This window comes from Sciurus carolinensis, chromosome 4 (genome assembly GCF_902686445.1).
Source record: "Sciurus carolinensis chromosome 4, mSciCar1.2, whole genome shotgun sequence".
Classification (NCBI taxonomy): domain Eukaryota; kingdom Metazoa; phylum Chordata; class Mammalia; order Rodentia; family Sciuridae; genus Sciurus; species Sciurus carolinensis.
This window is the reverse complement of record NC_062216.1, coordinates 130604734-130617632: the sequence shown is the minus strand read 5'-3', so window position 1 is coordinate 130617632 and position 12899 is coordinate 130604734. Positions and strand designations below refer to the sequence as shown.

Below are 12899 nucleotides of genomic sequence, written 5' to 3'. Positions count from 1 at the left end.
ACCCTTTTATGTGCCCATTTTTAGACAAGGGAGACTAGAGAAGGAAAAAGTGCTTATAATGAATAGGTGCATTGCTTACTTCTCCCAAACTATTAACTGTACTTCATTCTGAACATAAAGAAGTTTCAGGTCTCTTGTGTTAAATAAAAACTGAAGTAAAGAGGGGAGGGGGAAGAATAATGGGAACTGCTTACCCCAGCATCAAACTTCTTTAAAGATGTTCATTTTTATTGGAGTAGTGGAAAGAATGGTGGTAGATAGATTCAGGGTAGATGTGGGGAGAGATACATGCTCCATCACAGCCTTATTTTAAAACTCTCTGCCTTTCCATTGAGACTGAAGTCAACCACATTACTCTGCTCCTAACTACCTCCAGTCAAGGAAAATGGCAAGAAGAATTTTATTCTCTCACTGAGCCCCATCACACCTAGTCCTCCCTAGTTTCCCAAAGGTGTGATCAATTTCAGTTCATCGTTTTTCCAAGGGTCACCATCTGCAAGTATATTTCAGGCTGTCTAATTCCACAGAAATATTCTCCAGGGTGTAGAATCTCCTCCTCTATCCAACCCTTTTAAAAATAAATGCTATGTGAAAATGCCATCTTTCTAACCTGCTTCCAACTCACACACATGTATGGGGAAGCTTTATCCTTTGCAAGTCTGCTCTTGGTTAGGGGGGATAAATAATAAATTGCTCTGCAATAAAGCATTACAGTACAGAACATGGCACTGCCCCTACCCCTTCCCCGGCACATAGGAGCTGGAAGAGCATGTGTGAAAGTAATTTTACCCGACACTTACTGGGTGGTCAGCGTCAAGCTCGGTACCATACATGAGAACTCTGCGAGAGCATCTGTCTAACTCAGAGATCTTCCGGGGGAACCACAGCACATCCTCCAGCTCTGTTGAAAACACGGTGCAGATTCAAAATATTAGCTCACAGATTGCATTTGCCCCCTTGCAACATTTGTCAGATTGCAAAATCACCCAACAAGCAAAACCCTCCCTTGCCTTCTTCCTCTGTCCAAATGTTCTCCGGGGGATTCAGCGTTACAATGGTGGTTTGAAATTTCAGCGACTGAATGAGCTCGTTGAATTCTGTTTTGCTGCACTCACAGTCCACGAAGATTTCAACCTCAGAACTTCTTCGCCGGGATCTCCTGGATTCGATGTGTACCATGTTGACATGTTTTTCCTGTTACATAAGAAACATCTCCAAGTCACAATCAGGTCACAATAAAAGGAATACTTTCCTTATTTAATTCTGAAGCAACAAAGTATCAAATACCCACAAAAGAGGAAAAAAACAATTTCCTTATCCTTTGACCAATGTGAACATTTTTCCAACTGCTGTCTCTATTCATAGAGACCTGTATAGTTATGCCTCTGTGTAGGTTGTCCAGTCTCATTAAAAACAAGGAGGGCATTTAAGATATGTAAAGGGACATATAATATCTTATAATTATGAACATCACCATTTCCCAAAGCAGTTCACATCCCACTGGTGACGCATGATTACTTTGGGGAAATTTTTGTCTATTACATTATCATCTAATCCCAAGATTTGTTTTTATGTTTCTGAAAAACAACTAAACCCAAACTCCTGAATTTATAGTGATATAAAGCGTCCTTTTGAAATAAAGCTTAAAAATAAACTTTTTAAAAATAAATCCTTGTTTATAAAGTAAAACTAATGGCAGGCAGAAATTGGGAAGGTGGTTTGAAAATGCCTGAGATGCAGGAAATACTAGCCAAAACACAGCCCGATTGAAGGAAAAGAAAGGAAAGCAGCAAAGAGAGGATCTACGAAGGCAAAAGGGAAACAAATATTCACCAGAGGAGAACAAAACAAAAGGTAAAGTGAGCTGGGTGCAGTGGTGCATGCTTGTAATCCAGCAGCTTGGGAGGCTGAGGCAAGTTTGTTGACAAGTTCAAAGCCAGCCTCAGCAACTTAGTGAAGTCCTAAGCAATTTAGCAAGACCCTGTCTCTAAATATTTTTAAAAGGGCTGGAGATGTTGCTCAGTGGTTAGGTGCCCCTGGGTTCAATCCCTGGTACCACAAAAATAGGTAAGATGATAATAATAATAATAATAATAACTTATAAATGGGATCACTAGTAACTGTTCTCTTTTGGCAATTTCCAGGTCAGTTTTATTCAAGAATGCATTGTATAGCTATCACTCTGAGATGGATTGATTTCCTTACAATAAGGTGAAAGGAAGAACAGTAATTTCATGCATAAAAATCAGGTTTGAGGGACTGGAGTTGTGACTCAGTGGTAGAGTGCTTGTCTGGCATGTGTGAGGCCCTGAGTTTGATACTCAGAACCACATATAAATAAGTAAATGATCCACTGACAACTAGAAAACATATTTTTTAAAAAATCAGGTTTGAATTTCCACGGTGACATACTTTTCTTTCCCCTTTAATTAATTGAAGACTAGGTTCTCCTCTCCATCCCAACCCACCACCAGTATGCAACACCTCCCCATCACTCCAGATGGTACACCTTGATTATCAGTACAATTCCTGATACAACCCTGGATGCTCTCAGAGTTTTTCACATAGGAGCAGGGTAAGTAGCTTTCAGTGCCAGAATAGGATCAAATCAGACTGTTCTCCTATATAAAGAAACAAGTCTTGTGGGAAACTAATCTACTTGTTTTTATTTTTGGTTTTTATTATTTTATTATTTTAAAAATAATGCTTTATTTTCTAAATTGACTGATAATAGAAATAAGATTAAGTCAAGGTTCAAGAGATTTCACATACATTGTGTCACTTTGGACTTTTAATGTCCTTTGGTTGAAGCTGATATTTTTAGACTTAGGGAACTGAGGTGCAGATGGGTTAAGTGGCTTAGCTAAGGCCCCATGACTAGCTGATGGCAGAGTGAAAATTTAGGCTGCTAACTCCTTCTCCAGGGATTTTCCTACGGCACCTAGCTGTCTAATTGAATTGGTTTGCCTTTGGGCACTGTATGGACACAGCCAGAGATGACATAATTACATATAAAATACTACCCCAGATTTCCATTACCACTGTTTATGATACCTGATCCTTTCTTCAAGGTTAAAAGGGAACAAAGAAATACTTGCCAAATCAGGCTGCTAATTCCCCCTCTATGATCATCATAGAGGTATGATAATGCCTCACATCTGTACACGTTACAAAGCACTTTCACGCATACTATTCATCCCAACAACCCAGTTAGTTGGGAATTGTTATTGCTACTTGACGTGTGAAGAAATTGAACTCAGGTAGCAGCTAGTGAGCCAAACTAGGAGAACACAGGTCTGAATCCCCGGCTGCAGCTCCAACTATCTTTCCTCTGCACAGCAGCCCAAGGCATCAAGTGCAGCTAGGCTCCTTGTATCACAGCTCTAATCAACAGCCAGTGACCCCAGAGGAAATGTGTTTGTAAGGGAGCGTGTTTACTAGTGGTGGAGGAGCCATCCGGTATACATTGGCAAGAAGGCAATAATAGCTCTTGTAGGTTTTCCTAGCTTCTTGCCCGCCTGGGCTTTTTCTTGGGGTCCAAACTACAAATTTGGGCCTGGGAAGATGCTGCTGCATTTCTATGAGATAAGGGTAAAGTGAGTCCTACAGTGTATGTATAAGGAATCAAATCAAACTTCACATTCGTGTTATTTAAGGTACCCCCTTTGGCTCCTTTTGTGTTTTCATTTCCAAGTGTGAGGTTCACATTTTTAACTTGTGGATTTTCTCTCCTGGCAATAGTCTGTAAGTTCCTAATAGGCTAATTCTGAATTAATAAATCACAGTTCATGTGAATATGCTTATTTCGTTGTTTGGCAGATCAACTCCTCTTGTAAAGCCTCATGAAGTTTGGTTCCTTTGAATCTTTCACCACATTATCTAGAAATCGATCCAGTAATGTTTTGTTGCAGATGACATTTCTGTTACCAGAGACACAGTCGTTTTTAAAGTTATGCGATGATGTTTTATATTCACCTGAAAGAGCCTCAGTGCTTTCACCAATCCACCAACTTCGTTTTTCAAGGAGAAAACAACAGCCGTCTTGCCACTCTCAGCAGCAGTATCACTTTTGCTGTTTCCTTTGTTGCCTTTCTTGTCATCATTTTTGCTAGAATTAGCTTTATTCAGCTTCAGGAAAGTACAAACACACACACACACACACACATTAGGATTCCAGAGTATTCTATCATCAATCCCCGCCCCCAGATATCCCATTTATATTCCAGAAGTCCCACCAATCATTGAAACTCAAGGTGAAGCTGCCATGGCACTCATAACTTTCATCTTTAAATATTGGTCTAATTTACTCAGGGACATTATTTTCCAGTGCTCCAAGACAGTATCTAGAGTGTAGAGGCTGAAATAAAAGGGAGATCAGATTTGCTTCACTTGAATGGCAACAAAAATCTGACCATCATTAAGTATAAAGTGTTACATATAAAAAATCCCTGCCTTTCTTTTTCTAGGTTTATTTTACAGCATGAAATTTGATTTTTTAGCCTAGTTGAATCAATCCTATGGAAACTATATTGGTTGCTGAACATAGCAAAAATAAGAACAAGTATATATTTTTGACAATGGTAAATTTAGCTTCAATTAAGTTTTTAAAACAAAATAGCCATTTAATCCTGTATATGTCAGGACATGCACTGAAACTTATAACCTTATTTTGTACAATTTAGATCCACATTGTCAATGTGAATTCTCAATGTGAATCTACCTACACATGGAACAAGTTGAGCAAAGAAGCCATCTGTGTCAGAAAATGGTATATGAAAAGGAACTCTTACAATTCAGCCACAAATAAAAAGAAAACTAGCTAGCTAACCATTAGGAGGAAACAGTACAGTCTGAGTAATAATGATTAATCCCATTGGCTAAAAATAAAAATGAAAGATGCTAGCAACTCAGATCATATTGTCATAAATGCAGAATAAAAAAGCTGAAAACTTTTCATGTGACAATGAGAAACTGTGATGGTCTGTTTCATGTTCTTTGTATGTGAATACAGAGTTTGGTTAACAGAGAACTCTCTCTCTTCCTGGAAAATTATGATATAATATAATCACAGCCATCCATGTGTCCTCAGGAAACTGAGAAGTGTACATTTAATATGGAACCTAGAAAACAGTGATCTGCCATTGTCTTTCTCTGACTTCTCTATTGGATTTATTCTCATACATTAGTATTGCCTCACTAGATTTATATGTAATTGAAATAGATATTGTATTATTTAAAACTTGAGGGAAAGAAGAAGTTTATATACACATTGATACTTGACAGCATGTTTAGTCATTAAAAACTCAAATGTCTTAGTACTCTCAACATCTGCCTCTTCCTCACAGTATAATACACAGGTCTCATATATTTAAGTGGCTTTTTTATATGAAAGGGTCATACATTAACTGTAACTCTGAGTTTTCTTTGTTTTCCTTCTAGCAGTTCATTATAACATCAAAATTCCTCAATGTACTATTTCATCCAAATATTCATGATATTTAAATGTTAGAAAATCTATTTACATTTTTGGCCTCATTTTTGCAAATTGATTTAAATAGTTCTACACAAGTTGCTGTAATTACTTTTCAGCACTTTTACAAGTAATAATATGTCAGTATGATGCAGCCCTCTGGCACATATATGGAGCTACAATATTAAAACAGATTTTTCTATGACAAACCGAATTGGAATTGGTTGATAAACTCTGATAGTATATCAATGAAATGCCATTTAGTATTTTTAATGACTAGGAAACTGGATATATTTTATTTCATTGCTATGAAATAAAAACTACTGTTTTTATTAAATCCCATGCTTACTACCTCAAATCAGGATCTAAAATCCTACAAATATTGCTTTTTTTATTTTGTTAATATTTTAAATATAAAAATTCCTTTTAATTCTAAAACAAGTGGAATACTGCTTGCACAACTTCATTAATTAAACATGAAGTAATGAGACAAGCATGGTGGTCCACAACTAATCCCAGCTATTTGGGAGGCCGAAGCAGAAGAATCACAAATTCAATGTCAACTTGGGCAACGTAGCAAAACCCTGTCTCAAAAACAATAAAATAATATAAATAGGCCTGGGTATGTAGCTCAGTGGTGGAGCACCCAAGGGTTCAATCCCCAGGACTACAAAAAAATAAATAAATAAATAGTGAGGCACGCAAGAAAAATGTTTGAAAGAAGTTTGATCTTTCTCTTATTCCAAAATCTGTGCCTACAGACAAGAATACAAAATATTAGTTCTGTGTTTAAAGACTGGTCTTCATAGACTTGAAGTAGGTGTAGGAAACACTAAGAGTTCATGGAAACCATAGAAATCTATTTCATTTCTTCTCCCTATTTCTCCCCATAATAAATGAGCTTTCAAAATCTACATACTTTTTTTGGTTATGGATCTAGTACACTGGTTCATACATACTCTCCTTCTTAATGTTCAGGAACTTCACTTTCTACCTTAAGGAAAGAAAGTTGAGCACACAGCAATCAGTACACCTGCTTTACTTCATGGAGAGAAGAGGTAGAAGAGAAGCAGGGAGACAAGACTATTAAGGAAGGAATTAAGGTGTGTTTACTCTACACCAAGTGTCCATATGGTCAGGATAAGACGATCACAACCCTAGAAAACACTGCAGAGTGCCATGTATTCAGTACTCACTGTTAAGTTGCCAAGGAGCTGATGCTCTTCAGGCACTGCTGAATCCAAGGAAAACCCTCTTCTCGCCCAGTATTTACTGGAAAACATCATCATTGCTGGCTGCATGAATCCCGATGTAATTTTCTTTCTCAGCAGCAGGGGGAGACTACAGGGGCAATAGCAGCTCTGGTGGAGATGCAGAGAAGAGGAGGACGCAAGCTTCTGCAGCCTGCTCGAAGTGCTGTCCAGAAACCTGGTACTGAAGAGCAATGCGAATCCTCCCCTCCCCAGACTCCTTTATATGAGTGACTGAGAACTGATGGAAAGCTGATTAGAAAGAAACTCATTTCTGGTTGCTGATGGCCACGGTCAGATTACATATTTGAAGCCTGGGGTTATCTGCTTATGATGGAATTTGTTTGTTTCATAGGTCGAGTAGATATTTGGGCAGAGGTAGTGGAGAACAATACATAAGGGGATGTTATTTGTACAAGAAAACAGCTGTCCCTTGATGTTAGCACTCATCTCTCAAGCCTGCTGCTGGCAAGTTAGCCTCAGTCTTTAAATAACTGTGAACTCAAAAGTTCTGTGCTTTCATTCTAAAATTGGGAAAGTAATTTAAGATCTATTGTTTGTTAATACATTTTTTTCTAATCTGTGGTGTTGATTATGTGTGAATATATGTACGGTGGCTTTCATAAAAGGTACTACTTCCTAATCCTCTCGTCTCTGTGCAGAGTGATGTTCAGGCAACTGTATTGCAAAAAAAAAGACTTTGATCTAGCCACCCATAGATATAGCTCAGACACTAACCTTAGATTATTTCTACCTAGAAATAAAAGGAAACTAAATGCCTGTATATCAGTCATTCCTTTGATGGTCACTGAATTTTTCCACTCCACTTTAAACTACATCAAATTCAGCAATTTGAAATGCATAGACCCACTAATATTCTTACTATTCAAACTCTAGAAAGAAGAAATTTTACCATGCCACAGAAAAACATTGCCAATCTTCTGAAAAATGGAAAACTCTTAGCCAATTGTGCTTAACTGAAAAACTAAACAAAATCTGTGGCTGCCACAGCTTATCTATATAGAAAAAAGATTAAAAATTTCAAAACAGGAGTGAATGAATTACTTACTATTGACTGGGTTTTAACTGTTTCTGGAGACTTGGGGGTATTTATTATTTTATCTAATTCTCAAAATGATTATTTGGCTTGTATTTCCTCTAAAGATCAGCTAATAAGAAAGGCAAATTTAAGTAAGTTGAAGTAATGATCAAAATAATAGCTAAAATTACTAAGTGCTTAGTATTTGCTAATTTCTATTCTAAGCACTTTCTATGCCCTTTTGTAAGTCAAAACATGATTAATCATCACAATACTTAAAAGGTGTTCACTATTACTTCCATTTTGTGTGTGGATAAACTGAGGCATGGAGAGTTTAGACCACTTACCAAAGATTTACACAATTATTGGATTTAAATTCAGCCATTCTGGCTCCAAAAGCCATGCTATCCACCACTACATTGTACAGTCTCTTGAGTACTAACCAAGGCCTATTAACAAAAGTAGGCTCTACTGACCATACATAGATTATTTCAACAAGAACAAGAGTTTGGGAAGATGTGTCATTTAATAAAATTTATTTGTTAGGCATTGAAACTGAATTCTGGAAATACAAAGGTGAATGAGATACAGTACCCACCCTCAAGATCACAGTCTAACACAAAGAAACATCCAGGCAAGTATACAAATGAAACAAAACATATTGAATTCTTTACATAAAATATTAACAGCACACGGGACACAGTGTTCAATTCTACCTTAGGGGGAATCAGGAAAGGTTCTGGGAGAATCTTAGTTGAATCTTCAACAGTGAGTTTGTTTATTAATCAAAAGGAAACTGGAAATAGAAAAGAGATGGTTCCAGGCAGAAGGGACAATATTAGAAAATATAGAATCATTGTTGCTCAACACAGGTGTGAGGCAAGGATGCCTAATGATGGGCTGGGGTTGTAGCTCAGTGGTAGAGCACATGCCTAGCACATGTGAGGCACTGGGTTTGATCCTCAGCACCACATAAAAATAAATAAATAAAATAAAGGTATTAATTCCATCTACAACTAAGAAAATATTTTAAAAATTTTATATTAAAAAAAAAGGATGCCAAATGAGACAAACCTAAAGAGGAAAGCAGGGTCTTTCCATGACATCATATGGGCTTTGCACTTCATCACCTTTTCTGGTGTGTGAGGGTCACAACTGGAAGGGCTTTATGCATGAAAGTGGCATAAGCAAACTAATATCTTAGAAAAGTAGCACCTTAGAAGAAGACTTCAAGACTGAAGGCAGCAACCTCATGGGATTTAAAATAATCTAGCCAAGATGACGACCTGGCTTAAGCCAATAGTATAAAGGATGGAATGAAAAGAACCAGAGATAAGAAGAGGTAAATTTCATGGGGCGATATCCCTGTTTGTATGAGGGAGCAGGGGCAAAAAAGATATTAAAAGTCGTTTATTGAAGACATTTATTGCAGATATTCAAGATTTAACAAATTTTGCTCTCTTATAAAACCTATTTAAAGCAACATACAGGATTTCCTTTTCCTTTCAAGACACACAAGAATAGCATAAGTTAGAAAATAACAGCAACAAAATTATAAGTTTAAAGGGAGATAAAACATGATCAAACATTTTGCAGATAGGAGAAAGCTGAACCTTAAACTATCAATGTAAAGATTGAGAAACAACTCAATTTACATTACGGAATTCCCTAAATGCTCAAATACCCCTGGAATTGGAGGTAAATGAATGAGATTGAACAAGTCATTCAAAGTCTATGAAGTAGTCAACTTTCAAAGCTTATCACAAAATTGCAGTAACCAATACATCATGGCAATGTGTAAGGATAGACAAAGATAAATGGAATTCCAGTGGCTCAGGAGGCTGAGGCAGGAGGATCTCAAGTTCAAAGCAAGCCTCAGCAACAGCAAGTCACTAAGCAACTAAGACTCTGTCCCTAAATAAAATACAAAACAGGACTGGGGATGTGGTTCAGTGGTCGAGTACCCCTGAGTTCAATCCCCAGTACCACCCCTCTCAAAAAAAAGATGGGATCAAACTGACAGCCTAGAAATAAACCCTTATTGTTTATGATCAACACAATTTCAACAAAGATGCCAAAACAACTCAATGTGGGAAAACAATCTTTTCAACATGTGGTTCTGGGACAACTTTGGATATTCACCTGCAAAATAATGAAGTTGAACTTCTACCTCACCTCACACACAAAAATTAACTCAAAATGGATTATAGACACAAACATAAGAGCATAAAATTCTTAGAATAAAACATAGGAGTAAATCTTTGTGCCCTTCGATTATTTCTTAGATATGACACCAAAAATATAAGCACTCATAGGGGAAAAAAAAAACAGGCAAATGGAATTTCAATAAAACTTAAAAATTTTGTACTTCCGGGTATACCATCAAGAAAGGAAAAAGACAACCCACACAATTGGAGAAAACATTTGTAATCATACAGAAGACAGTATCTAGAACCACCAATGAAAAAAGAGATCAATTTTTAAAAAAGGATTTGTATAGACATTTCTTCAAAGATTTAGCCAATAGGCACATGAAAAAAAAATGTTGTCAATAATCACTAGAAAAAGGTAAATCAAAAAACACAATGAGACAGCACTTTAGACCCACTAGGATGGTTGAAATAAAGAATACAATGCCAAGTACTGGAGAGGAAGCAGAAAATTTGGAATCCTCATATATTTTTGGTGGTATTGGAAAACGGTGTACCTTCTTTGGACAATGGTTTAATGGTACCACAAAATATGATACACAAAGTTACCATAAGACCCAGTAATCTTACTCCTGTAATTTTACTGTGTAAAACGATGCAGGCTGACGCCTTCCAGCGGAGTCAATTTGGCGAGGGAGACAAATGGTAGCGAGAATCTTGAATTTAAAGCAGTTTATTGATGATTCAGGAACCCGGGAACCCAGTGCTTGAGGAGAACCGGCTTATATCCCCTCCGGGAAGTGAAGGGTAGGGCCAACGCTAGTTATGCCAAGATCAGGGGAGGCGCTAGCTGTCCAATCATGGTAAAGGTCAAAACGAGCAGGCACCGAGCAGGAGCACTCGGGAACACATGTGCACGTGTTGTGTGCGTGGACTTAATTGAATATGCCAATGATAAAGCACCTGAATGTGTTTATGTTAACTGACCTCCACACCGCCATTGTGATCGAAACAACTTCTGGCTGGCTGCCAGGTGCCATCTTGGCTTAGTCCACATGGCATAGCCCCCAACACAGGTCCTCTGAAAAAACATTCAGCAATTCCTCAAAAAGTTAAACCTAGAGTTATCATAGGGCTCAGCCATACCACTCCAAGGTGTACTCTGCAGAAAAATGAAAACATGTATCCACACAAAAATTGCATATAAATGTTCACATCATTACTCATAATAGCAAAAGTAGAAACAATTCAAATATTACCACCTGACAAAAAGACAAAGTATTATATATTATAAATGGAGTACTATTTGGCAATGTAAAGGACTGAAGTACTGACATGTTACAATGTAGATGAACCTTGAAAATGTGATTCTAAGTAAAAGAAGCCATCCACAAAGACTATGTATTATGATTTTATTTATGTAAAATGCCTGCAAGATGTTAAAAAAAAAATGAAAAGAAAAACAGTTAAGTTAGTCATTGCCAGTTAAGGAGGGAGGAAGTGGGGAATAGCTGCTGATAGGCCACAGGGTTTCTTAAGGGAGTGATGAAAATGTTCTAAAATTAGATATTAGTGATAGTTGCACAACACTGTGAATATACTAAATACCACCAAGTTGTACATTTTAAAGGAGTTAATTTTATGGTATGCAAATACCATAAAATAAAACTGTAACAGTTAACATCTTTTATTACCTCTCCTAGACAGTCAAGCCACTTCCCTTTTCACCCAACCCCACCCCTACCCCAGGTAGATAAATGGAGGCTATTTTTCTGGAAAACAAAGGGCCTCCATATATAAAAGCACCAGACAGCATAGTTGAGAACATGGGTACCATCCTGAAAAGAGAATGACTAAATCAATATATGTCCTGGATTTTGAGACTCCTGAACCTCAGAAGGCTGAGAGCCAGGAGTTTACCTTAAGCCAGATAAAGGGAATAGCCTTCTTTGGAGAATCTGACCATGCCAAGAGGAAAGACCTCAAAGCGCTGAGAGCCCAAGATAACACTGAGTGCTCTTAAACTCTTAAAAGTTGACAAGCCTCCATTTAAGTATTTGGTAGAGTAGGAGGTTAGATTAGTGACAATTACATTTAAAAAATCAGCAAATAAAAACCCTTGATAATAACTTCTAAAGAATAATCAAAGTTAGGGCAAAAGAGGAACCTGTGTCAGCTGAGAATTGCATTTATATAGTCATAATAGTATAAGCACTAAATATTGACCTGACCAATAATAACAATTTTAACAACCGTGTGGTAAGAAAGATAAAGAAGTGACAATGTGAATAGTGGGGACAGAGGGAAGGAGGTAAAGAGCTAAGTTGCCGTCTTCCATGAGGGGAAGTCAATGGTAATGCCTAAAACTGAAAAATCAAAGTAGTAGCAATTCATACATATTGCAGCATTAAGATATGGAAGTAAATAGCAAAATAATCATCCTGAAGTTGGATATCTTGCTACTGAAGGGTGAAGTTGAAAGGTGGGCAGAAAGGAAGGGACGGTTTCTCATAACAACAAATCTTGAGGAAACCATGTGCACATGTAACGCTGATTATAAATATATACCTTTAAATTGTATTGCATAATAAATAGGACATTGGTTTTAATAAACCTGATTTTAAATCTTGCCCTGCCTTGCTGTGCTTAAGGACAATTCACATTTCTCAGTCTTTATTTCTGTAAGCATGAAAATACCTATACCTTATGGGACCGATCAAGTTGAATGTGTGTACAGTGCCTCACATGGGTGCTAGCAGGTAATGGATGCCTAAAGTGCCCACTGAACCTGAAACCAGAGTAAGACAAAATTAGGCACTGGTTTCGAATCTTTGGCATAAAATGAAGAGATGTGGATACCTGGGATTTATTGAGGTGATTGTCCTCATAATCCAAACAGGAAGTCAACAGTCATAATGTGAGCTGACAGAATTGGTTTGGATCAAGTAGTTAGAGGTCAGTAAGTGGAAAAGGGAGAGGGGAAACATGAG

At 37.3% G+C, this 12899-nt stretch overlaps 1 protein-coding gene across 2 annotated transcripts in view; it reads right to left on the bottom strand.

The window, feature by feature from the left end:
• The window catches only part of Tph2 (tryptophan hydroxylase 2), a 102223-nt gene extending 95452 nt beyond the window's left edge, over nucleotides 1-6771 (bottom strand). Inside the window, exons 1-4 of one of the 2 annotated variants that reach the window (XM_047550652.1) lie at nucleotides 6663-6771; nucleotides 3976-4142; nucleotides 1011-1194; nucleotides 801-901 (exon numbers count right to left, since the gene is read on the bottom strand). In XM_047550652.1, coding sequence (XP_047406608.1) covers nucleotides 801-901; nucleotides 1011-1194; nucleotides 3976-4142; nucleotides 6663-6771 — 561 coding nt within the window. The remainder of the gene's footprint in view (nucleotides 1-800; nucleotides 902-1010; nucleotides 1195-3975; nucleotides 4143-6662) is intronic. The other variant, XM_047550653.1, reaches the window with a different exon arrangement.
• Nucleotides 6772-12899: the final 6128 nt, after the last annotated feature.